The 27,828-nt window shown below is 40.1% G+C and overlaps 1 protein-coding gene across 1 annotated transcript; it reads left to right on the top strand.

Annotated features, from left to right (window-relative positions):
- The first annotated feature begins 40 nt into the window (after nucleotides 1-40).
- tfb2m (transcription factor B2, mitochondrial) lies at nucleotides 41-22,042 on the top strand. The gene is made up of 9 exons (XM_041183019.1): nucleotides 41-59; nucleotides 7,546-7,981; nucleotides 8,066-8,157; nucleotides 9,702-9,855; nucleotides 12,479-12,627; nucleotides 12,730-12,819; nucleotides 15,761-15,823; nucleotides 16,519-16,667; nucleotides 21,384-22,042. Exons 2-9 carry the CDS (start codon nucleotides 7,558-7,560, stop codon nucleotides 21,574-21,576), a joined length of 1,314 nt encoding a protein of 437 aa, XP_041038953.1. The 5' UTR covers nucleotides 41-59; nucleotides 7,546-7,557; the 3' UTR covers nucleotides 21,577-22,042.
- The last annotated feature ends 5,786 nt before the right edge of the window (nucleotides 22,043-27,828 follow it).

The raw sequence follows: 27,828 nt of genomic DNA, 5'->3' as shown, positions 1-27,828 counted from the left end.
CCTACAGGTGGCACCTCGTTTCATCATCACCCTCTTTCCCCCCCCCCCCACCCCCTCAGGTCAGCTTAAATGAGATCTTTTGCACGTCTTTTTTTATTTAACGTATGTTATTCTTCGCAATGCAGAATTACGCAATGATGATTGACTGTGACATTTGGTAATGGAGGCAAAGCACGGTGTCCCGGTGGGGCCAGGACGACCGACTGATGTTTAAAACCGGGGCCAGACTGATCTCACCACCGCATGAGGGGTGCTCAGGAGAGAGTGGACTCAACTTTTTCGGTCTCCCACTCCCAACGCGGAAATTCCGCATTCAGCATCGCATTTCACTTTATAGCCTACTGCTCCTAAGAGAAAAGTTTAATCGAGCACTAGGTACATTTAGAGAGAGGAAGTGAGTGAGAGAGAGAAAAAAGGTCGCTGCACTGCAGCCTGTTTGCACGACAACGTGTGAGCAAGCTTTCCAGCGTTTTTTTTAAAAAAGCGCATTCTTGCGGTATATGCATGATTGACATTCGTTGCTCGGCAGGGTTACAGAGCAATTAAGAGTCAACTAGGTTGATGTCGGCACTGGAATCACAGTATAGACCAGGTAAGAGCGTCAGATTTCCTTTACGATAGGACATTGGGATTTTAGAGCTATTTGTTAGCCTCATTATCCTGCCGGTGGGACAGGGCACACCCAGGGATGTTGCTGGTGGAGTCTGGGACTAGATCTGTAAGGCATGATTCTATGAGTATGCCAGGCTGTTGCTTGACGCGTCTGTGAGACAGCTCTCCCAATTTTGGCACAAGCCCCGAGATGTTAGTAAAGAGGACTTTGCAGGCTTGACAGGGCTGGGTTTGCCACTGTAGTTTCCGATGCCTAGGTTGATGCTCTGTGGTCTAGAAACTATATGCATAGGTACAATAAAGGTCCAAGCTGTCTTCATGCTTACTTTGACACGCAGCTCTGTCCTACACTACACTGACCCCTAGGTGTGGGTCAAGTTCTTTTAAATCACTGTGTGAGCAGTACTATACTCAGTACAACATTAACCTTTTGTGAGCCAGACCCTTATGTTACATCCCCCCCAAACCTTTATCCAATATATTTACAAGTTATCCTCATTTACTCCATGAATTTACATGATTACTACTACCCCATCTTCCCCCTCAAGTCTCTGAGTTCATAGGCTTAGGTGGTCTGGAGACCTTATCACCCTTCCATATTGTGTTCTCACCCCTGTCGGAGCGAGTGGTAGGCTCTGTTGCTGCAGGTAAATTTTTTTGAATTGCAAGTTCTGGCATCTGGGTGTCCTTTCATCCTTTTTTTTGCATTCTTTGATATTGAATTGCTCTTTGATGATTTCCCAATTGTAGTGATAGATGATGATTGGTTTACAGGGCAGACAAACTCTGGGCTCATCTCTATAGTGTTTTTTTCTCCTCTTCCTTCATGCATCTCGCCGGCACTGTTCTATGGTCTTGGAGTTTGTCTCTCCAACTGGTGTCGGAGTCAAAGATTGAGGCTTTTCTCCGGTTCTTCTCTTGACTGTCATCTACTCGAGGTGTTGTGGTAACTATCTGAGTGGTTGGCTGGTCTGACCAATGAGGTGCTTATGGCACCTGTGACAGAAGTGGACAAACCTGCAAAGAGAGAAGACAATTCAGAGCTAAAGTCCCAGTTGAGAGAATCTTTCTTGTTGGAGCTGTCAGGAACTTGCAGTTCTGTATGATTTACGATAGTGGTTGTCTTGACATGTGCCGTTTTGAGAAGATTCAGAGCTACACTGGCATCTCTGCTCGAGAGAAAGACTAGTTATGGATGATGTACATCAGACTGCAGATTTGTTTGCCGCTAAACCTCAACGGTTCCAGAATCATGTCTATCATTGGAATTCGGATTCCTCTGGGCCCATAAAGTGGTGTGCCTGTTGTTCGTAACCAGAGGTGTCTCAGCCATGGTTCTTTTCCAGTAGACTGTGACGCTGGCTCCCGTGTCCTGTTTAAAGTTTGTGAGTTGGCCATTAACTGAAATGTGTGCATTCCAGAACAAAAATCCAGGATCTATGACCTCACCCAAGAAACATGGTTGTCTGGCTACTTGGTGTGCTTTCTTGACCTCATGAGTCCTCTTGGGATCTTTTGTGCTTTTTGATGTTTTGGCTTTGCACAGCTTCCTGCAGTGTCCTATTCAGTTACGTTGAAAGCATTGGGCTGAAATTACCATACATTGATCCTGCCTGTGGGGCGCTTTGCACCTCGGTACTGGCATGGTTGGAGTGCCTCCCTTGGCCTGGAGTGTCTTTGTTCTGTTTCACTGGCTGGATAGTTGGATTAACTTTGTACCACGGTTTGCTTTCTCCCCTTAACATGGATCTGTGCTACAAATCGATTTCAGATTGCCTGACAATCTGGATTGCTTTCTTAAGGGTTAGATCTTCTTTCGTTTGAAGCATGTCTGAGAGTGCATCTGTCATTCCTACAACTATTCTATCCCTGATTAGCTGAGATTTCAGGTAACTGTAATCACCGTCTTCAGCTAGCCTGTACAACTCATTAATGAGGGAGTTAACAGGCTATCCTGGCTGCTGGATGTGTTCATTAAATTTAGCCCTTTCAATGATTTTGTTACTTCTGAGGTTAAGTGATGGCAGGTGTCATTGACAGCACGATCAAGCAGCACTTACTCAGAAACAACCTGCTCACTGACGTTCAGTCAGGGTTCTGTAAGGGCCACTCTCAGCTCTTGACCTCATTACAGCCTTAGTTTAAATGTGGATGAAAGAGCTGAACTCGAGGTGAGAGTGACTGCCCTTGACATCAAGGCTGCATTTGACCGAATGTAGCAACAAGGAGCCCTAACCAAACTGGAGTTCATGGGAATCAGGGGTAGGGGGAATACTCTCCACTGGTTGGCGTTATATTCAGTACAAAGGAAGATGGTTGGGTTGTTGGGTGTCAATCATCTTAGTCCCAGGACATCACTGCAGGAGTTCCTCAGGATAGTATCTAAGGCCCAACCATCTTCAGCTGCTTCATCCTTCCCTCCATTATATGGTCAGAGGTGGGGTTGTTCGCTGATGATTGCACAATGCTCACCACCATTTGCGACCTCTCAGATACTGAAGCAGCCCATGTCCATATGCAGCAAGACCTGGACAATATTCAGGCTTGGGCTGACAAGTGGCGAGTCACATTCGCGCCACACAAGTGTCAGGCAATGATCATCTCCAACAAGGGAGAATCCAGCCATCTCCCTTTGACATTCAATGGCATTACCATCACTGAATCCCCTACTATCAACATCCTGGGAGTTACCACTGACCAGAAACTGAACTGAACCAGCCATATAAATGCTCTTTATTATTATTGTTGTTGTTATTATTGTTACAAGAGCAGTCAGGCACTTGGAATTCTGCAGTGAGAAACTCACCTCTTGACACCCCAAAGCCTGTCCACCATTTACAAAGCACAAATGAGAGGTGTGATGGAATACTCTCCACTTGCCTGAATGTGTGCAGCTCCAACAACATCCAAGAAGCTCGACATCGTCCAGGACAAAACAGCCCACTTGATTGGCACCCCATCCATGACTTTAAACATTCATTCCCTCCTCAACCAGTGCACAGTGGCTGCAACTTGTACCATCTACAAGATGCGCTGCAGCAACTTACCAAAACTCCTTCGACAGCACCTTCCAAACCCATGACCTCTGCTGCCTAGGACAAGGCCACCAGACACATGGGAACACCACTGCCTGCAAGTTCCCCTCCAAGCCACATACCATCCTAACTTGGAAATATATTGCCGGTCCTTCGCTGTCACTGGGTCAAAATCCTGGAACTGCCTTCCTAACTGCACAGTACGTGTACCTACACCGCATACACTGCAGCACTTCAAAGAAAGCCACTCATTCTCAAGGGATATTAGGGATGGGCAATAAAAATGCTGGCCTGGCCAATGATGCCAACGTCAATGAATAAAAGAAAATAAACGAATGATTTTAAAACTTCATCAATTTTGTAGATGATTTGTTGATTCCTTGTCTTGCTATTATATTGTCAACTATTGGGCCTGCTGAGGAAAGCAGTGTGTTAATTTGTTGAGCTAGCCTTTTTATCCAGAGCTGAGGTCAATTTCATGATTGATCTAGGCCTTGGATAAGTCCAAATTGACGTGCAAGAGTGGGTTTCTGATCCCTGGTTAAAATTTTTAAACTGCAGGTTCAGCTTTAAGAGGTTCCCGAAAATCCAAGATGGTACAGTCATAACGCATCTTCACAAAGGGTTTTCCACGCTTGGCTTTGGCAGGCTCTCGCATAATGCTGTTCACAATCTCAGCATTTAGAATTTTTTTCAACAATGGCTGGCTGGATTGGCTGGTTAGAGCCTTCCCCGCTTTAGCGCAATCTTCTCAGGTCTTGGAAGTGTTGAATCCCGGTTTTGCTGTTTTTTTTTAAGCTGCCTACTCAGTTGCAATTACTTCTCAATTATTTTCCTTTGTACGGAACGAGCTTGGCCACCACATGCTCAGGCGCCGACTTGGGAATCGGGTTACTCCGTCTGCGATTTAAACAGCAATTTCTGACAGCTGCCGTAATTAACCTTTTTCCGGACTTGTGTTGTCCAGGAATTTTAAATTTTTTAGCTCACCCCTTCTAGGTCTGCTGAATCTGCACACTCTGGATCTTGAAGCTGGACTTCCATGGGATTCACTGTAGTCTTCTGCTGCAGTGAGGAATTTAATTTCTGCCTTCAGCTTCCAAGCTTTCCTTTGGAGCTTTTCTCTGGCGATTTCCTCCTGTGCCTTCGCTTCTTGAGCTTTTCTTCAGGACACAATGCGCCTTTGATATTTTTCCTTCAGTTTTCCAGGACTTTGATTTCATTCTGCAGTCTCTGTGAGGTTTTGAGTTGTTCCATTTGTTGCGACCATGTTGTAAGATGTTGGGCGTAGTTCAGTAGATCTCATTAATGTATTTGCAGTCTTGAGTAGTTCAACAGTAACTGCTAGAAACTATACGCATGTGTACAGTAAAAGTCCAAGCTGGGAGCTGTCTCCATGCTTGCTTCTACACACGGTTCTGTCCAACACTACACTGACCCCAGGTGTGGGTCATGTGTTCTCTTACATCACTGTATGCGCGATACTGTATTCAGTCTCTTGTTAACCCTCTATGTGCCAGACCTTTATACTATACCAGCCTTTAACTTCCATTTAACTGAATTCAGATTCTCAACCTGTCTTAGTGAGATTTGAATCTATGTTCAAACTCTGGATTACTCATCCAGCATCATTATGCATAGACTACCATGCCCTAAAGTTTGGTTTGGCTGCAAGCCTATTAACCTAGAATACGATTGATATGATAAAAGCAAAATACCGCGGGTGCTGGAAATCTGAAATAAAAACAGAAAATGCTAGAAAAACTCAGCAGGACTGGCAGCACCATTATTTATATGCCTCTATTTCCATTTGTTATCACACTTTTTTTGTATTTTTTTGTCACTTGTATATGCCAGGTATAATATGTGCTCAATGTCATGCTGTTCCTTTTCATTGGTGTTTATGGCATTTTAATATGGCATCTTCTATCACCCTTTGCACTGTAAATTGTTGTCTTTAAGCCTTGAGCAGGGAGCTGTGTTTTCATATACACTGTTGACATGCTGTTGAAGTTAGCTCTGCCAATGCTTAATTCCATCTGAAATAAAAGCAAAATACTGCAGATGCAGTATTAATTCCACCTGACTCCTTCTAGAAAAAATTGATGAGTTTTCTTGAAAGTTAAAATAAGAACATAAGAAATCGGAGAAGGGATAAGTCATTTGGCCCCTCGAGCTGACTCCACCATTTAGTAACATCGTGGCTGATCTGATTGTGGCCTTAACTCAGCTTTTCTGCCTGCCTCCCAAAACACGTGATTCCTTTGTAGATTTCAAATCTGTCTAACTCAGCTTTGAATATATTCAATGAACCAGCCACCACTAATTGTTGTGAGGTGAGAGTTCCAAAGATTAACAACCTTCTGAGAGAGATAATTCCCTCCTCAAATGGGAGACCCCTATTTTGAATCTGTGCCCCCTAGTTCTAGATTTCCCCACCTTGGAAAACATTCTCTCATCATCTAACTGTCACACCTCCTCAGGATCTTATGTTTCAAAAGATCACCCCTCCTTCTAAGCTCCATTGAGTAAAGGTCTAACCTGCTCAACCTTTCCCCGTAAGGTAACCCCTTCACCCTTGGAACCACTCAGTGAATCGCCTCTGAACTACCTCCAATGCAAGTATATCCCTTTTTAAGTAATGTCTTCAAGTTGAACTTATAATATTTTTGCTAGTGCTTTGCGCCTATAGGTTATCTGCATCTTGACTGCTATGCGACCCTCTTTTCTCCTATTTCAGCCCATTGGTAGAGTGAGTGGTCATTTGTGTGTGTGTAGCATATGATTTACTGAAACCAAAGAAAGGAATGGGAAATAGTTTTTTTTTAAAAAAAAGGCAGGATAATTGGCTTGGCTTAAAAAAATGTTAATACCATTATTTTTTGAACTTAAAAACAGAAAATGGAGGGAATACCGAGCAGTTCCATCTCCATTTGTAAGGAGGAATGACAAGTTCCAGTATATTGACTGTGTACCTTTTTCATGAGCATTTTTTCTTCCCATTTACCCACTGCACCCCTTGCGAAGTAGGTGATCAAGCAGCCTGACAAAAGCAGTTCTAATGACATTGAGACATTATTGACCTTTGTCATATCTAAAGCATTGTACTTGAAAATTATTCTGCCCAAGCTGACAATTTTTGGATTATATTTGTTTTACTTGTATCATCAATGATGACACTGACATTTGAGAGACGGAACGAGCCCAATCTACATTGTCTTTAACTGCACTTTGATGGAACCTACCTTATTTAAAAAAAGTGTTTATCATATTAAGCATATATGAGTGAGTTGTTAACTGTGGCGGACTGAAAATGTCACTTCACAAACAAAAGCTGCAGCTTTTAAATAAAATCATCAATTGCAGGTGAATCATTTCAGTTAAGTATGAAATTATTGTTAAACTTTGGTAGAACACAATGTAAGAAATTTGGATTTGTGTTTACAATGTTTTCTAAAGCCATCATGAATGTCATTCACTATAGCTGAGCTGAACTATGGGAGCTAATAATGCAGAATGACCAAGGCCATTGTTGAGGTTTCATTTCAGTCAACATGATGACAGAAGGACTACAGTTGACTTTCATGTTCTTGTGAATTAAAATTGGACAGAATTAGAGATTCATTTTGCTATTCAGCAAAGCTTGCTTTTTAAGTGTGAACGTCTAGTGAAGCTGGAATGTGACCTGAGCACTGTTCACCCTTCAGTTCATGGATCTATTGAAATTCTCTGTCCATTCTTGTACAAGGATAACAGCCATTTGTGTAAAGTGCTGTTTGTAATCTTCACCCACAAGAATACAGAATGATATCCTGACTTTAGTGATATTAGTAACGTGATTGTTTATTTGTATATGGATAAGATTTTGATTTCATCAATTTTCTCCCTTTTATTTTAGATCACAGCCATAATGGCGTTATTAAGCTACAAGACTGTACTTTTCACACTAAGGACTGTTTCCTGTAGAGCCTGCGGTTGTCCACAACCAGTCCAGCATTTACTAAAATCGTACTTACGTGACACAAAGTTTCCAGACGGTAGCCCACCAAAATCTCAGCCTCTAAACAAGCTTGCGAAATATTCAACCTATTGTGGCAGGACACAGAGATGTTTGTCGGCAGTCGCCAGTTCAGTACTCAAAAAAGAACAGCAGAGGCTATTATCCAGGTTTGACTTTCTGGACATGGAGGATGTTGAAGAAATAATAATCAAGGCAGAGAGCAGCAAACATTTAAGGAGATTTGTTCTCAATCCTGACCTGGCAAATCTCATCGTGGAATGCCTTGATGGTGACCTCTCTGAAAATAATGCAGTAATTTTTGAGTGCAATCCGGGTAAGTGTAAGTACAATGTTTGTACTTTGGTTAAGGATCTTTTCCCCTCCTTTGATGATTAGTTTGGTTTGATTGCATCCTTAGGGCCTGGAGTTTTGACACGTGCATTGCTGAATGGTGGAGCACAGAGAGTGGTGGCTCTGGAGCGTGACAAGCAGTTTCTCCCTGCATTACAGGTAGATTCTTAGTTAATTTTCATTTACTTGATCAACGTTAATAAATTTTGAGAAACTGAGCTCATCACAATTTAGTCTAAAATGTATATAATGGTAGATTAAAAAGTTTATATTGCTATATACCATCTTGTTCAGCTAAAATCTTGTGTCCAGTCCAAGGTGTGCAAAGATTGGGTGACTGATTCTACTCCAAGAGCAAACTTACTAAGGGAAATGGATTACAGGCCTAGTTTATGCAACCCCTGGAATTTAGAAGGTTAAGTGTTGATTTGATCCAAGTATTTAAGTTATTTAGGGAAACAGATAGGGTAGCTAGAAAGAAACTCTTCCCACTAGTTGAGGAGTCTAGGACTTGATCTTTCAGGAAAGGTGTTAGGAAGCATTTCTACACAAAAAGTTGGTTGAACTTTGGAACCCTCTTTAACCAAAGATAGTAGATGCTACCTCAAGTCACAGTGGTATTTGACACTAACAGGCTGCTGCCGTCAAGACAAAAAGACATTCTGCCTATCACACAAATGAGTAATGTGGCATATGAATTTCAGTGCCAGGGTGATGCTAGATATGTAGGCCCTATGTCCCAAAGACTGGCGGATTATATCAAACAGCATGTCCCAGCCACTGTTCACAACAGGCAAGGTACAGGCCATACCCAAGTAGCTTGTGCTTGCAAAACTCAAACATGGTGTCCAACATTAGACGTGATTCCTGATTGGACAACATTTACTAAATAATCCTCAGTGTGCTAAGAATTACGCAGACAATTTAAGTTTGTCAGTCTCGCATTGTACTGGAAGCTACATATTTGTGTGTACTGGAAGCTACATATATTAATACACAGGGCTCTGTTCTTTGCCGACAGAAAGAGCATGTACACACTTTAAGCCTGTTTCAGCAAAACAAAATAAGTGACAGCCATTTGCTGGTTCATTCCCAAGGGCAATGTCTTGACGAATCAGAATCAAGCTGCCTGGTTTAAATTTCAAACAATGCTTGCCAGTTAACTGTCAGTCGCAATCAACTAATGTATTCTCCATGGTAACACCTCTACCAATCAGAATCCACTTGCCAACCAATCAGCACTGTCTTCTCCTACCGTATAAAGTTGTTTCCCCTGACATTGGCATTTTCTTGCTAATTGTCCTGATGAGTGCAAGAGAAAAGCTTCGACAAAAAGTCTTTCTTTTTCAGCAGTACTCAAGTTTTGTTCTACCAAATGACTATTTTAAGATTTTTGTTAATGAAAGGTATTAAGGGATATGGAATAAAGGCAGGTTTAAGGAGATAGATCACATTGAATTGCAGAACAGACTGAGTGGCTAAATTGCCTACCCCTGTGTTCCTACTCTTTCTTCCTTCAAATTCCTCAAGCAATTATGTTACTTTGGTTAACATTTTAATCCAGTTGGTATTTGATGGTGCAGACTCCCATTCCATTTCTGTGTACCATGGTAAATAGTTCCTTTAAAGTAAAGCTAGGTAGTTGTCAGCACTTGAGAAATATCGTTGAAAGCATTTTCTAAAATATTGAAATGAACATTTAGTCCCTAGAAAAGCATTTGAATGGACAGTTGGAGGTGGTTCACTGTGATTTCTTCAGACTGGATCCAATTGGTCGTGGCCTAGTGAGGCCTCCTGCCATGTTATCTGAAAAACTCTTCAATGACCTGGGAATATCACCGGTTGCTTGGACTGAAGGTGATAATTTCTTTAGAAATTTCTCTCTATTTCAACAATTGAGTTGAGCAATCCTCAGTTTGGATGTTTGAATCTGTTCTAATAATGTTTATATTGTGAAGAACTGCAGGTATAGAAAATTGAGGAGCATAGATGGTAGGGTAGATAGGAAGAAACCTTTCCCCTTAGCGGAGGTGTCAATAACCAGGGGGCATATTTTAAAGTAAGGGGAAGGAGGTTTAAAGGGGATTTGAGGAAAAGTTTTTCACCCAGAGGGTGATTGGAATCTGGAACTCACTGCCTGAGGGGGTGGTAGAGGCAGGAACCCTCATAACTTTTAAGAAGTATTTAGATGAGCACTTGAAACACCATAGCGTACAGGGCTACAGGCCAAGTGCTGGAAAATGGGATTAGGATAGATAGGTGCTTGATGGCTGGCATGGACACGATGGGCCGAAGGGCCCGTTTCTGTGCTGTATAACTCTGACTCTATAACTGTTCCCTAAACTTTCAACAAAGGTGAACTGAGTAGTAATTTGGTTAAAAATCCACTAGATGGTGTTAAGAGCAACGTTGTGTTGTCGACATTACTTTTTGCAAACGTTTTTGAAATATCAATTTAGTCTGTTAAACTGGACAGGTTGAGGTGGTGCACTCTAAGTGTCTGCATGACTCAATTGGTAGCAGTCTCACTTAAGTCAGAAGGTTGAGAGTTCAACCTTAAGCACGAAAATCCAGGCTGACACCCCAATGCAGTATTGAGACAGTGCTGCACTGTTCGAGGTGCTGACTTTTGGATCAGATGTTAAACCGAGACCCTAACTGCTCCCTCAACTGGATGTAAAAAAGAAAACCCATGGCATGCTTTTAAGGCCAGGGGAGCTGTCCCAGTGTACTGTCCAATGTTTATTCCTCAATCGATGTTACTTTAAAAATGGCCAATTGTCTGGTCATTATCACTTTGGTGCTTGGGGAAGTTTATTGTGTGCAAATTCACTGCTGTATTTCCTGAATGATGACCATGACTACACTTAATAAGAATCTCATTGGCTGCACAGCACTTGGGGCGTCATTAAGCATGAAAGGTGGTGGATAAATGCAAGTCTTTTATTTCTTCGTCAGTTTGACTTTGTGTATTGCACCCTGAATTGACCTTTTTGCATAAAGATTATCAGTTGGAGAATTTAGATCTAATTCATCATTTCTGAATAGTGCTTTGATAATGAGATTTTTGCACCTTTTTATTTATTCGTTCGTGGGATGTGAGCGTCACAGGCCAGGCCAGCATTTGTTGCCCACTCCCTATTGCCCTCGAGAAGGTGATAGCCCAGGTGGTGTAGGTACACCCACAGCGCTGTTAGGAAGGAAGTTCCAGGACTTTGACCCAGTGACAGTGAAGGGACGGCGATATAGTTCCAAGACAGGATGGTGTGTGGCTTGGAGGGGAACCTCCAGGTGGTGGTATTCCCATGTATCTGCTGCCCTTGTCCTTCTAGATGGTAGCATCTAGATGGGTTTGGAAAGTGCTGCCTAAGGAGTCTTGGTGAATTCCTTCAGTGCATCTTGTAGATTGTATACCCTGCTGCCAATGTGCGTTGATGGTGGAGGAACTGAATGGTACCCCATCCACAAACAATCAAGCAGGCTGCTTTGCCTTGGATGGTGTCAAGCTTCTTGAGTGTTGTGGGAGCTGCACTCATCCAGGCAAGTGGAGAGTATTCCATCACACTCCTGACTTGTGCCTTATAGATGGTGAACAGGCTTTGGGGAGTCAGGAGATGAGTCACTTGCCACAGGGTTCCGAGCCACAGACCTGCTATTATTGTGTTTATATGGCTAGTCCGGTTCAGTTTCTGGTCAATGGTAAATGCCAAGATGTTGATAGTGGGGAATTCAGCAATGGTAATATCATTGAACATCAAGGGGTGATGTTTAGATTCTCTGTTGTTGGAAATGGTCATTGCCTGGCACTTGTGTGACACAAATGTTACTTGCCAATTGTCAGCCCAAGCCTGGATATTGTCCAGGTCTTGCTGCATTTGGACATGGACTGCTTCAGTATCTGAGGAGAAGCAAATAGTGATGAACATTGTGCAGTCATCATAAACATGGGTATGTGAGTCACCTTTTTAACTAGACAAACACCTTGGTGGATTCTTCAAGACTTGGAAAAAAGAAACAGTTTTTATCTCCCCGCCATATCATTTCTATCCAACACCACTATTCTACCTATCTGGTGCATTATTTTTAACATGCCCTTTCTCCAATATTTTGGAGAAATATTGAGTTGAGGCCACTGCAGTCGGCATCAGCACCCCCAAATTGGATGATGGATGAGGACAGGATCTAGATTAACTTTAGTGACCCAATACCATGAGATCCTGCTGCAATGGTGAAGGCTCACAGATGAAGACTGACCACCTGAGTGCAGTATAGGGTAGCATTACAGTCATAGAACATACTTCAATGAGAAGTTAGTATCTGCAGAAGAGAATGGGGGTTGGGAAGGTACAGGCATTTTTATGGCCATGGCATGAGTAGATTTTGATTCATGATTTAGACAAATTAAGTATCAAATTCTGTTACTTTTATAAAATCTAAGTGTTGACTAATGTATTAAGAAATTATGATTCTCTTTTCCTAGATATTCCAGCAAGAGTAGTTGGAATCATCCCACAAAGAAATGAACGAAGCATGCTATGGAAGCTTGTTTATGCTATGTTTGAACGGATTTCAGTGTTTCAACATGGGAGAATAGAAATGAATATGCTTATGAGTGAGAAAGAATACACGGTGTGTTAGTAATCTCTTTTTGAAGTGATTGAGATGTTTACATTGTGACTTGTACTTTGAATTCAGTTGCTCAAATTGAGCATCTTATTATTTTACATGTAGAAGCTGACAGCAGAGGCTGGAAATCTGAAACACTATCAGGCATTGACAGCCCTGTGCCAGATTGCTTGTGAAATACAGCTGTTGCACAAGGTGAGAATTTGTTTCCCTTTTTAATGCTATGATTGTGAATTGTGGACTGTTTTTATTTGCATTTATTCTATTCATCTTTTTAAGTGTGTGTAACGCTGATACTATTTCCAGTGGTCATATGTAGTACAAATCACATCACTGTGTCAGATGTTAAAAATACAAACTGCAGCTGCACACTGGCTTTGTTGAGATTTGACTACTTGAGGATCCACTTCCAGAGTTTGGAATGTCATTTATCATGAAAACACTAGGGTTAAAATGATCCTTATGTAGCCTTATATCCTGCTCCATGTGGACCTTGAAATTAATCACCAACATGTGGATGGAAGGGTCTGAGTTGGAAGCAATCTAGTGAATGTCACTAGAATTGTTTAAAATTGATTGTTTTTCCAACTTTTGTAGCCATTTAGAATAATGAATCAAAATCATGTCAAGAATCTATCATATTTTTCCTAATATTATTGTGGGATATTTCAAAGAAGGCACGTGTGTGCATATGTAGTTCTGTGTGTGGCTAAATTAATTAATCTAGAGATGGTTAGACTGCAAGGTTTACATTATCAAAAAAATGAGGTGTAAAGCAGGTGTTTGAAATGGAGATGAGTAGACCTAGGGTAAGGTTAGCAGATACGGTGTGAATGAAATTTGCGTTTTTAAGTGGAGCAGTGTTTGATTTTTCAAAGGGACATGCAAGATTTTTACAATTGGCAAGATAAGGAAGGCAAGGTTATTATGTTGATTTTTCCCAAAAGCGCTGGCCATAATGATAACATGAAAGATTTTTATATTCTGGGAAAAGTAACTTCTAAAGACGAGCAGAAACAGTGGGATTTACAAATCAAAGGGGGATAAAATATATTTAGAGAAGGATGGAAGGCTGTGTGAGGTGTGGTCATGTGAGACCTGGAAAGGTGACTGTGTGAAACAGACTTGGGGTGGGGGTGGAGGGGGTGGGGGAAGCCTCTAGCGACTCTGCAAAGTTGTTTCTTCCAGTAACTAAAGTTGTGTTAAAAGCCTTTGAGGTCCATCCATTGTCTAGTGGGCACTTGTGGTAAAGTTGCTGGATGACTTTATGAATTTGGAATCTATTTGGACTGTTGCCTTTAGAAGGACATGTAGTTGGGAATTTGGTTAAGTAGAAATTTTGGGAACTATTATAACTGTGTAACTGTAATCTTGCGTGTTTTTAAGTTTGTTCTTCTTTTGTTATTAAATGTTTTAATTTAACCTTTAAAATCTCTAAAAGTGGTAGTGGACTCATTACTTCCAACTTCAGTGCATAAGCCTTCTCGGAATAAATACAAATTGCAAAACCATTGTGATTGCGTGGCCAAGTTTCCCTTGTGGATTTGGTGAGCCTGGCAAATACCACCTGCCGTATGTTAACAATTGTGAAAGTTGAATCACTCTTGAAGTGGCTGTCTGGTTCTGCAAGTGCATTTGCACTTCTAGGCTTTGAACAAGCTGAAGTATAACTAGGTGTGCAGTCTTCGTTTTCCAAAGAAGTCTGTTTTTAATTTATCCGTTCGACTGTTCTGTCTGCCTATCTTTTCCTCTTACCCTAAGTGTTCAGTAACCCTCCACCCACACGATGCTGGGAATCCCTCTCTGATTCTTGCTTTGTTGCAGCACTGCTAAAGTTTTGATGCTGTGCTAATTTGGCTGTTTATGCACTAGATTTCTCTAGTACCTGGTTGAATAACATTGCTGTAGCAGTTTATTTATCCTTCCAGGGGATGTGGGTGTTGCTGGCTGGGCCAGCATTCATTGCCCATCCCTAATTGCTATTGAAGAGGTGATGATGAGCTGCCTTGAACCGCTACAGTCCATGAGGTGTAAGTACACCAGTTGACTGCTATGTTGAAGCCTGTTGGAAAAGTAACTGCGCTTCAAAAGCAACCCATTGGCTGTGAAGTCCTGGAAATGTGACAAAATAGGATAAATGCAAACTCATGAAACAAATGATGCTGTTGGGAAGGGAGTTGGTGCCCTTAAACTACAAAGAGACAACCGGAGGGGAGAAGAGGCTCATTCAAGTCTCAGGTTTCCTTAGTCTCATGCTGAGGTAGTTGTTACATGTGTGCAGGTAAACTGATTTCTATGTTTAAATCTGCCTTGTGCCACATTGTGAACCTTGATGGCAGCGGTGAGGGTGATGCATTGCAATAATTTCAGGAATGTAAAGAAAGTGGCATTTTTCTAAGAACAAGAACCTTAGGGCTATAGCATGTTTCAAATTATACTTTGAGATAAGTGAATGCTTATGCACAGTTTCTATTACTGGTGTATTTGAGCAGCTTTGGCTCAGCAAACACCCCTTGATTGTGCAATAATTCATTGGCATGTGTTGAAAATGTGTATTAATTTTGATCTTTTCCTGATATCTATAACCTGCTAACTTAAATAAAAATAAACTGAAATTTGACTTTTGACTTGCCTGAATCAGAAGGCTATGGCCACAAGAATTTCTGCAGGGTTTAAACAAGTCAGCTTAGCTATCATTCCAGTACAGGGCTGAGGGGATGTTGCATTGGCATTTGAACAGGGCGATAAATTTATTTCCCAAATTCTTCCTTTTCAAGGGGTCTTTTGAGATCCCAAGCAGTTATCTAAAAAATAGTGGAAAATAGATATGTCGGTTTACCATCTAATTTGTTGTTTGTGAGATCTTGGATTACTCCAGTTGACTGCTATGTTGAAGCTTGTTGGAAAAGTAACTGTGCTTTAAAAGCAACCCGTTGGCTGTGAAGTCCTGGAAATGTGATGAAATAGGATAAATGCAGTCATAGTCATAGTTCCTAGTTATGGAGCTATTTGGTGCCTCTGTGCACCATGAGACATTAGGTTGAATAGTTAGTATTTATATTGTAAATACTATAGCTAATATCTATTGCTTTGAAATATCAAATATCATTTCTAAACAAATTATTGTTTGTTTTAGGAACCTTGGTCATCTTTTGCTACAAATTCTAAAAATGGAGGATGTGCTATACCACGGAGTTCAGTAAGCTTTTAGTTTGTCTTGAGTGTCGTGAAGTATAAATTCTTCAAATAATTTCGACATCTTTATTGTTCAAAATGATTACATAGAACTCACATTCTCCAGATTGTACGCAGGAATAAACAGCTGGGGCGCTATCCATTCTTTTTAAAGAAACAAATTGGTGGTCACATAAGAGTGACCATGTTCAGATATCATATATAACAGAGTTAATATATCAATGTAATTTTGAATCACATCCTAAATCTCCTTTTCCATATAACAGACATTGGTTTTCAATGTCATCTGTGAATCAGGAAAAGAATGTCTGTCTGTTTTATACTTGGTTGGGTATTCTGTTTTTGGAGGTTTAGGCTATTGAATTGTTGTCTGTTTTGATGTCGATGGTATTTGGATTACCCAAATGTTGCCCACCTAAGGGAATTCCTCTCCGCCTACTTCCTAGTATACATGTTTACCACTTAACTTGTAAAAATGTAATTAAGTGGTGCTCAGCTTATATTTTTAATGTTCATGTTATTTGAAATGTATGTTGAAAATGGTAAAACCAATTGGAAAGGGTTCCTTTGGTATTTCAGCTAATTTTATAATTCTGCATGCTTTGTAATTATTCACATTGTTTAACAGTATTGCCTTTTTGAGAAAAAAATTAGATTTAAGAATGAAATTAACCATATTATCTCTTGAAATTTCTGTAGCTAACAAATGATCATTTGTGTCTTGTGCGACTGACTCCACGCAGAGACTTATTCAATCAGACTTTGACAGCTGCCAATTCATCCACATTGGTTCTGATGCTAAAGCAGTGCCTTGCAAAACGTAAAGCTAAACTAATTAACCGACTGGAGTAAGTATGCAGCATTTCATCAAGTTGGGACCTTCCTTGAGGATTGTTCAATTTTCTCTTTCCCCTTGTCTGCTGTTTACCCTTTATCTCCCCTCCCACCCCCTGCACAAGCTGTCAAGTAGGGAGACTCTTCAATGCTATCAGTTCACTCTTAAGTGAGACTGGCATGTCTTTGATGGAGGGAAATATTGCTTGAAGCTGAAAGTTGGCTAAACTTGAAGTGCAGAGTCTTTTTCCCCCTCAATCTTGCATTCAGATTCATATTACCATCTTAACTGATCACCTTGTACTAGAGGATTTTGCAGGTTTGAAATTCTGATTGAGCTTAAAATAAATATAGTGTATATTCATTGTCTACATTTCCTAAATAGGGTTATATTCTGAGGCATTGTGAATGTTTTGGTATAATTGGACACTGTGTAACCAGTGCTATTTGATGGTGTGTGTATATAAGAGAAACAAAATTAATACCCTAGCGAGATATTTATCAAGGACGTGCTTAAATCTGCATCAAGGAAGCATCTGGAATTCAGAACTCAGTTTATGGCTCTGAGTTAATGATGCCCATATTTGGCTGCCAAATTGTCTTGCTTTCATCATTTGGGATTATATTAACAATTGCACCACCGACCTACCATCAGGATTCACAACAAGCTCTTGAGTTACATAAGAACATAAGAAATAGGAGCAGGAGTACGCCATTCAGTAAGATCATGGTTGATCAACTCCTCTTTCGTGCCAGCTCCTTGTAGCCCTCAACTCCTCGATATTTCAAAAATCTATCTACCTCCTCTTTAAATATTTTCAGTGACCTAGCCTCCACAACTCTGAGGTAGAGAATTCCAGTCATTCACTACCCACTGAGAGAAGAAATTCCTTCGCATCTCAGTTTTAAATGTGTCCCCTTATTCTGTAGTTATGTCCCCTAGTTAGAGATTCCCCAACGAGTGAAAATGTCTTCTCAACATCTACCCTGTCAAGCCCCCTCAGAATCGTGAATGTTTCAATAAGATCACCCCTCGTTCTTCTAAACTCTAAGTTTAGTTGTTCTTGATAAGTCAACCCCTTAATCCCAGAAATCAGCCTACTGAATCTCTTGAACTGCCTCCAGTGCCAGTATATTCTTTCTCAAATACAGGGACCAAAACTGTACACAACATTCCAGGTGCAGCCTCACCAACATCCTATACAGTTGTAACAAGACTTCCCAGTTTTAAACTTCAGTACAGGCCAAAATTCCATTTGCCTTCTTAATTATTTGCTGTACCTGCATGCTAACTTTTTGTGTTTCATGCGCAAGACCTCACACTTTCCTACGTTAAACTCCATCTGTCAAGTTTTTGCCCACTCAGTCGACTTACCTATATCCCCTTGCAGATTTCTTATGTCCCTCATCACAACATGCTGTCCTACCTATTTTTGTATCGTCAACAAATTTGGATACATTACACTCTTCCCCCTCCTCCAAGTCATTAATATAGATAGTAAATAATTGAGGCCCTAGGACTGATCCTTGTGACACTCCACTAGTTGCGTCTTTCTAACCTGAAAAAAACCCATTAATCCTGACTCTGTCTTCTGTGTGTTAACCAATCCTCATTCCGTGCTAGTACATTACCCCTAATACTGTGAGCTCCTATCTTGTGCAATAACCTTTTATGTGGCACCTTCCGGAAATCATAATTCACTACATCTACCGGTTCCCTTTTATCAACTCTACTTGTTATGTCCTCAAAGGATGCTAGCAGATTTGTTAAACATGCCTTCTCTTTCACAAAACCATGTTAACTCTGTTTGATTGCGTAAAACTTTTCTAAGTGGCCTGCTATTTCTTCCTTAGTAGTGGATTCTAGCATTTTCCCAACGACAGATGTTAGGCTGACTGGCCTATAGTTTCCTGCTTTTTGTCTCCCTCCCTTCTTGAACAGATGGGTCACATCAGTGGTTTTCCAATCTGCTGGGACCCTTCCGGAATCCAGTGAGTTCTGGAATATTACCACCAATGCTTCCACTATCTATGCTGCCACTTCCTTTAAAATCCTTGGATGCAGGCCGTCAGATCCTGACAACTGGCCAGCCTTTATTCCCATTAGTTTGTTAAATACTTTGTCCTTCATGGTAGAGACTGTTACAAGATCTTTCCTCCTATTAGCTAACCTTCCTTGTTTATTATGAAAGAATGTCAGGAAGATATAATAATTTTCATAATGTTTTTGGAATTTTTTGTAGTGTAATAGTTGGGGGGCGGGGGTGTGTGTGTGAGTTTTAATTGAATTACAGTCAGCTGGTCTGGGCGTATCAAGAAGAGAAGCTAAGTTTGAAATGTTAAATAGGTAAACATGGCTGGAGTTTTAGAGTGTAAGGTGTAAAGGGAACATTCTCATTTTTAGTTAAATTAGAGTAGTGAATTTCAAAGAGGTGTTACACCTAGCCAAAAGAGGCTAAGTCAAACAGTATGTTTATTTTTCCCAAGGCTTACTGGTAAAATTGGTACTATGATAGATTTTTATCATTAGAGAGACAAAGTCCAAAGACATAGTGAAACAATGGGAATTTACATTCAAAGGGGAAAATATGCATAAAGGAGAGAAGGCTGTGTGCAAGGGAAGGATTTCTAAGATCTAACAAGTGTGAATAGCCTCCGGCCTCTGTACCCAAACTGTTGTCTGCAAGAACTGAAGTTAAGAAAACTCACTTTGTATTCGACAGTTCAGAGTATCGTGTTACTTTGCCTGGTCTTTTAAAATCTGTATTTTTACTGTTGCCTTAATGGAGGTGCAACTGGGAGTTGATTAATTAGGGGAGCGAGGAGTTATCATAATAGCAATTTGTAGACCTATGTATGTGCTTAAAATTATTTATATTAATAAATGTTTAACTTAGTTTTATAAAAACCCTACAAGACTTGGTGGTCAAGGCATGCATTTTGAGATAAATATACAAATTGCAAAACAGTTGTGGCAATTGTTTCAAGTTTCCCTTTGGGATTTGAGCAATTTAGCATTTACCATCTGCTGTGCCATAACAAAGAAGTCATGCTTGGCCTAAATAACCAAGTGGTTATGGTACTGGGTTTGTAACCCCAAGATCAAGAGTTCAAATTTCATAATGGCAAACTATGAAACTATGTAACTTCATCTGAAACAGATGGAAACGGGTTTGTACTCGAAAGAGTTACAAAGAAGTCATTAATTAACTAACCAACTTTTGTTAACTTTGGAATGCTAGTTGTAGCACTTAAATGAGTATACAAGTAAGTAGTAGATAAGGTAATTGACTAAAGGGTTACAAAAGCAGTTCAGTTATATGAAGTAATTAGTCACTGACTGCTTTCTGTTTTTAAATTAAGTCTGAAATTGATATAGAGTACAAGGGTAGGGAGATTATGCTGAGCTTACATAAGACACTAGTTAGACCTCAGCTGGAATATTGTGTACAGTTCTGGGCACCACACTATAGGAAGGATGTGAACGCATTGGAAAGAATGCAGAAGTGGTTTACAAGAATGGTTCCAGGAATGAGAAACTTCAGTTATGAAGATAGATTGGAGAAGTTGGCACTGTTTTCCTTGGAGAGAAGGCGACTAAGAGGAGAGTTGATAGATGTGTTCAAAATCATGGGGGGCTGCGTAGAATAGATAAGGAGAAACTGTTGTTCTCAATCCTTTGAGTGTCGAGAGGGCACAGATTTAAAATGATTTGCAAAGGTAGCAAATGTGATGTGAGAAAAAGCTTTTTCACACAGTGACTGGTTTGAATCTGGAGTGCATTGCCTGGAAGTGTGGTGGAGGCAGGTTCAATCGAGGCATTCAAGAGGGCATTAGATGATTATTTGAATAGAAACAATGTGCAAGGGTATGGGGAAAAGGCAGGAGAATGGCTCTGTCATAATGCTCGTTTGTAGAGCCATTGCGCAGATGATGGGCCGAATGGCCTCCTTCTGCACAGTTAACGTTGATTCCGTGAAAATTTGTTGAAATTAATTTAAGAATAGACTGCATAGCTGACAAGTTAACAGCAATAGTTGATTGGTCAATTGAATAGATTCAGTTTTTTACTTAGCAATGTTCCAGACCTTTCACAATCATCTGCTTTATGAATTAATTTCCTTCTTTCTTCATCTGGGAGTGTGGTGTTAGCCTTCTGAGACATCAGGAACAATAAATCTCAATTTTTCTACATAAAAGACACAATTTAAATCAAGTTGCATTTGCACCTCATCTGTGAAGGTGCTATGCGTTTCTTCGAAATGCTCTTCTTCTGGTAAATTCATCCTCTGCATTATGTAGCTGCTTAATCTCGCCTTCCTTGATCTTTGGGAAACTTGAACATTGAAGTGACCACACTTGGATCTGTCTGTTACAGCTATATAACCTCAGCCTGATTACTGAATCCAGACATTTAAGCCAATTTTTCTCCACACAGTGCAGCAACAAAACTATATTATAAATTCAAAAATCAAAATTTCCCTACACACCATGTAGTTATTGATATTGCTCAGTGAATTTTAAGCAGTAAGTAATCCAATCTAACTTCAACACTTCAGTTTCAAAACAATTTGAGCTTTACCCATGTGTCTTATGGACCTCTTTGAATTTATGTTCCCCTGTATAATAAAACCGAACCTGGTTTAATCAACCATGATGAATGTCAAAAGGCCTTTTAAAGATTTTTTTAAAATTAAAGAAAGTAATGTTTTTTTAATATCATTACATAGGTCCTGGTGTCCTGGAAGTGGAGAGAAGTTATTGATGCAACTAGATTTACCAAAGGATGTATTAACAGGTGATGTACATCCAGAGGAGTACAAGGAACTCTTTGAAGCAATGGAGCGCTCTCAGGATTTCAGTCAAAGCTGGCTCTATGATGAGGTCCTGGAGAACATGAATTTTACATTATCGCACATCTGAATGCATAACTTCAAATAAAACTGTCCTATTCTTCGATCGCTCTCATGGCTGTTTGAATGTTACACAGCTGCAACTGCAACCAAATCATTGGGAGACCTTCAAGAGCTTTTATGCGTTTAACTAAAAATATGGTCCATTTCTGAAATCTTGTTTCATACACCCAGTCAGTGAAATCTTCATGTTGGCTTCAATCTTGATGTTGCAGACCCCACTCACCAATGCTTCCTTATGGAGATTACAAGGAATGTTGATCTTGACGTAGGCCATTCGAATTCCTGCACAGAGCTCAATTGACAAATATGGAATGAAACTCCGTGGTGGAGAGTACATGTTGTACAGAAATACAGATTGTAGCAATTAGTGCTGTTTAAACTTATCCAAAGACTGAATTTTATTCAAATGAATATTTTTATTGAAGCAATGTTCTAATATGAAATATAATTATCATTAAATGCTTCTGTTCAGCTCTGAAGTTTTTTTTTAAAGTGTAGTCTGTTAGATTTTGGTTAGGAGGGTACTCTATTGATAAAGTACATGTTCATTTTATGGTTTTGGAAGGTCAAATGCCTCAGGAGCAAAAGATCATAATGAGCAAGAGGATTAACAAATGAAAACTGAATTACTTTCTAATCCATTATATGGCAAACAAATCAGATGAACAATTGGCTAGTGGTGCATGTTACTTATTGGTTGTGACTTGCAAATGGCATTTTAATTTTTAACTGGACATGTGTAGTTTGTTTGTTCACTCACACAATATGGGTGTTTCTGGCAAAGCCAGCATTTGTTGTGTTCTTGAGAAGGTGGTGGCAAGCTACTTTCTTGACAACTGAGTGACTTGCTAGGGGCATTTCTTAGGGCAGTTAAGAGTCTTATCACATTACACCACTGTTAATGAGCAAACATTTAGCACATTTGCTGCACAATGGTTAATACCAAGTAAATCTGTTCTTGAAGATCTATAGCCTTCCGTAACTTTATGGCTTGGTTTTTGATGCAATCTCAAATGCGCTGATTATTTTGGTCTTGTATTTAAGTATCAGAGTTCACAAATTATTTTAAATTGATTCTCTCTTCATTTGTGGTCACCAATGTTTTCAGCTGGGTAAATTCTAATTCCATTTTATTTTAATTCAAAGATCTGATAATATCTGGCATCTTGCTCCCATGCACTTTTAAATGTTAAGCAATAAGCTTTCTTTGTATGTGATTCATAGCACATCTCACACTGCTGTATTTGTACACCTAATTATCCTGTGATAGTAACTGAGGATCTGATCCATATTAAATATTACAAGTGGTTAATATTGGCTTTACTAGGGAGCAAATAAACAAGGGTTTCGAGTCCTCAAGTTTTTTTTTTGTTACTTGCACAAGCTTAATTTACTTTCATCAGAAAACCTCAAGGCACATAAAGTAAATGTTTCAATGAATTCTTAATCTTGTAAGCATAGATACTGATGTCTCTCGGTGCCGATGAGATCTTAAGGTGTCCCACAAAGAAATTTCAAGTAATTTGTGTTTGTTCCACAGAATTGCCTCTGATTTGCAGGATGAAAGCAGAAATAACAGACTAAGGGAAGGGTGCAAATAGAAGGTGCTCTGGTGGAAAGTGCAACTGTATGAGACAGCACCAGATGTAGTACAGAGGTAAGAATGGATGGATAGGCGAAGCAACAGATAATATTTTGAAACAAAAACAAAAGTGCCTGGAAAAACTCAGCAGGTCTGGCAGCATCTACGGAGAGGAGCACAGTTAACGTTTCGAGACCGAATGACCCTTCAACAGAACTAAGGAAAAATAGAAGAGAGGTGAAATATAAGCTAGTTTAAGGGGGGGTGGGGGTGGGACAAGTAGAGCTGGATAGAGGGCCAGTGATAGGCGGAGATAACCAAAAGATATCACAGACAAAAGGACAAAGAGGTGTTGAAGGTGGTGATATTATCTGAGGAATGTGCTAATTAAGGGTAGAAAGGACAAGCAAGGTACAGATAGCCCTAGTGGGGGTGGGGTGGGATGAAGAAATCAAAAAAGGCTAAAAGGTAGAGATAAAACAATGGATGGAAATGTATTTAAAAATAATGTAAGTAGGTAGGAAAAGAAAAATCTATAAACTATTGGAAAAAAAAGGGAGGGGAATCGGAAAGGGGGTGGGGATGGAGGAGAGAGTTCATGATCTAAAATTGTTGAACTCAATATTCAGTCCGGAAGGCTGTAAAGCGCCTAGTCAGAAGATGAGGTGCTGTTCCTTCAGCTATATCTCCACCCCCTTTCCGATTTCCCCCCCCCATTTTTTTTTCCAATAATTTATATAGATTTTTCTTTTCCCTCCTACTTCCATTATTTTTAAATGTATTTCCATACATTGTTTTATCTCTACTTTTTAGCCTTTTTTGATTCCTTCACCCTACCCCACCCCCACTAGGGCTATCAGTACTTTGCTTGTCCTGCTTTCCACCCTTAATTAGCACATTCCTCAGATAATATCACCACCTTCAACACCTCTTTGTCCTTTTTGTCTGTGACATCTTTTAGTTATCTCCACCTATCACTGGCCCTCTATCAGCTCTACTTGTCCACACACCCCCCCCCCCCCAACCACCACCAAAGTAGCTTATATTTCACCTCTCTTGTATTTTTACTTAGTTCTGTTGAACTCATTCAGACTCAATGTTAACTGTGCTCCTCTCCGAAGGTGCTGCCAGACCTGAGTTTTTCCAGGTATTTTTGTTTTTGTTTTGGATTTCCAGCATCCGCAGTTTTTTGCTTTTATCTTTGATACTATTTTGAGTTGGAGAGATTTTCATTTCTATACAATTTATTTACAAATTGTGGTGAAATGTTGTCTTTAAATATCATTTTAATTTTTGGTAGCCTGTGTATGAGAAACTGATAAATTGCACAGAAATGTTTTTCAGCATACTCTAACACATCTTACAATTAAAGTATGGGTTTGTTTTTTTATCGCAAATCAAAGAGCAAACATTATCTTATGTTAAAGTAATAAGAATTCCTGTATGATACTGCAGAAGGGCAGGCATAAAAATCAGTGCAGATTTGGCGTGGGAAGATACTAACTGCATGGGACCCGATGACTGCATGTTGACTGCTCCAGTTATTTCTTGGTAGATTTAGTTTTGGTACAGCAACTTTCCTGATGTATTCAATAAAATCTCATTCACCCTAGGTCATGGTACTAATGTGTTAGTAGTATTTAATAGTGGGTACCAGTAAGTACAGGGATTTCTATTCACGCAGAAAGCAGAGCAAGCTAAAGGGTTAAAAAAGGGTGTCTGATATAATTCAAACAGTATTGCAACCTGTTGGGAACCGAAATGTTGCTAGTTTTACTTTTACTTCAGTATGATAATTGTTCAAATTGTTATACAAAATAAACAAATTTAATGTCCCACAAACAACTCCACTGTCTTTAACATGGATTGACATGTACCAGTAAGAACACAGGACTGTTTTGATGAGTACACCTACTAACATTTCTGGTATTCAAACTTTTCTGTGCAGTTGGAAAAGGTAAAACCACTTAAGTGCACTTCAAGCTTCCAAAGAATAATATCAAGTTGGAAAACTAATGTGGGTCCAGCAAAACAGTTGTTGAATTCTCAAGCTAATTTAAAAAACCTTGATAGACTAACATTTCAAGGGAAATGAAAAATTAAGGTTCTTGAATTAACACAGGGTGCACTAGAAAGGTTAATTGATACTAAATTTAAATATATTAACTGGAGGCTGTAAAACGCTGCTATATTGGATTACAGAATGATCAGACATAGATGACTGATGCAAAGATATCCCTTCCTGAAGGTTTTCGTTATTGAGTAGATATTCAGTTTCATCATCAGATATGTCAGCATTTACCTCCTCCCTGCTTTCAAAAGCATGCTTACAATTTGTTTCCAACATGCCATTGGTCACTTGATCTGAATTTCTTTCTGTTTGGTGTCATTTCCCTCACTTTCCACCCTCATAAAACACATGTTATTCTGCTGTAATGAGAAGTACCGCTTCCTAAATGGCGTGATGTTGAGTTGATGAAACAAAATATAACGCGCTGTGTAATCCTGGTAGCAATCAGCAGTTGTGTTGGGATGGGGGGGAGGGCTTCATCCAGTGAAAAGAAAAATGGTCAAAAGGGTTGTAAACCAGTGGGCAGAATACAGCTGGGGTTGCACATCATGCAAAGTGATTACTCGTTTTTCCTCACTGGAAATAGTTTTGAACCGGCAGATTTGAGACAATTCGAAGACATGGTAAAATTACGTTGCTCGAATCCTGAGGTCGGATTGTTTCCAGCGTGCCAAATTTCTAATGCAATCCCTCGATCAGAAACACCGTTGCTTCTCATGTTGGAGCATAGCCATGGAGAGGAGTGGAGAATGATCTCCCACACATCTTCCACTCTTGCAAACCTGAAAAAGGACACCATGATTAATGCTTGTGCACTAAAGCATTTTATCCCACCACACAGCCAAAAATGTGAAATAATATCTAATGCTGAATAAACCCAAACCAATTTGATGAAACTGTGCAATTGCTGCCACAGCAATATCAGAACTTGAACCACATAGGATGATTGGATAGTGATGCCATTAATCAAGAAGGATTTATTCCCCAAAATACTAAGGAAAATTTACATCCATGATACTAAATGTAACTTGCCTCTTTTTAGTGGCAGAGTTAATTCTGGCGGCAGCTTAACTCTAGCCAAGGACTTGTTTTACCTTGCACAGAACTCCAATCCGTAGAAGTTCAATCAAGGTTTTTTCTTCTGAGTGCCAGCACTGTGCTGCCAGTGTTGTGTAATGAAACATTATAATTTTTCTGCTGAGTAGTTCTCAAAGGAAACTCAGTTCTACACATGTTATAAGTAGACCTGGTGAAAGGTCATTTAGTATAAGTGCTGGTTTCAGAAATTACGAGCAGTGAAATCTGATTATAGCCATCGTTTTTTTTCCCTCCCTCCCTAAAAATATGCCTAGCTGGAATGCCTAGACCTCGCTGCTAAATACCCTCCAGCACCTCACGATGATCATTAAGCCATGATGCTTTCAGTGGCTAATTGACCACATCCTCACTGACCCCTAATGCCAATCTTCCCAGACCTTGGAAACTCTCAAACTTTCATATTTGCCTTGGAGGCAATTTCAGAGAAGATTCGATAGACTGATTCCTGGGATGAAGGGGTTGTCTTTTGAGGAAAGGTTGATCAGGTTGGGCCTATACTCACTGGAGTTCAGAAGAATGAGAAGCGATCTTATTGAAACATATAAAATTCTGGGGAGGCTTGACAGGGTAGATGCTGAAAGGGGGAGTCCGTGTGGGGGAGTTTAGAACTAGGGGGCACAATTTCCAAATAAGGGGTCACCTATTTAAGATGGAAATGAGGAGGAATTTCTTAGGGTTGTTAGATTTTGGAATTCTCTTCCCTGGAAAGCAGTGTAGGCTGGGTCATTGAATATATTGGACAGATTTTTGATTGACAAGTGTGTCACAGGTTATGGGGGGCAGGCAGGAAAGTGGAGTTAAGGCCATAATTAGATTAGCTACGATCTTATTGATAGGTGGAGCAGACTCAAGGGCTGAATGGCCTACTCCTCTTGTGTCTTACGTTATGTTCTCCTATGCTGCATACAAGCTTGCCCAAGAGACAGACAATACCTTCTGTTTGATGCATCAGATATTGTCAACTGCTGTTCAATATCAGTCAATATCTTATATTTTCATAAACAAAAATAGCTGGAAAAACTCAGGTCTGACAGCATCTGTGGAGGGGAGCACAGTTAATGTTTTGAGTCCGTATGACTCTTCATCAGAAGTTCTGATGAAGAGTCATACGGACTCGAAACGTTAACTGTGTTCCTCTCCGCAGATGCTGTCAGACCTGCTGAGTTTTTCCAGCTATTTTTATTTTTGTTGTTTGATTTCCAGCATCAGCAGTATTTTGCTTTTATCTTATATTTACATAGCGCCTTTAATGCAGAAAAATGTCTCCATCTGTTTTAGAGGCGTAATCAAGTTCTATTTATTGTTGGGCAAGTGTCAGCTGACATGCTCCAAGTTGTCGCTGTGGCTGGTCCACTGTGTACCCCTGCTATACTGAGGGGCTATAGCTGTAAACTCTTGTAGGTTCCACAAAACTGGCTCTACTAGCTAGACAAGGCAGATGCACCCAATCAACAAAAACAGAATTACCTGGAAAAACTCAGCAGGTCTGGCAGCATCGGCGGAGAAGA

The sequence above is a fragment of the Carcharodon carcharias genome, chromosome 2 (assembly GCF_017639515.1).
Source record: "Carcharodon carcharias isolate sCarCar2 chromosome 2, sCarCar2.pri, whole genome shotgun sequence".
Taxonomy (NCBI): domain Eukaryota; kingdom Metazoa; phylum Chordata; class Chondrichthyes; order Lamniformes; family Lamnidae; genus Carcharodon; species Carcharodon carcharias.
Note: the sequence above shows the minus strand (reverse complement) of the source record. Positions and strands in the feature narration are given on the sequence as shown.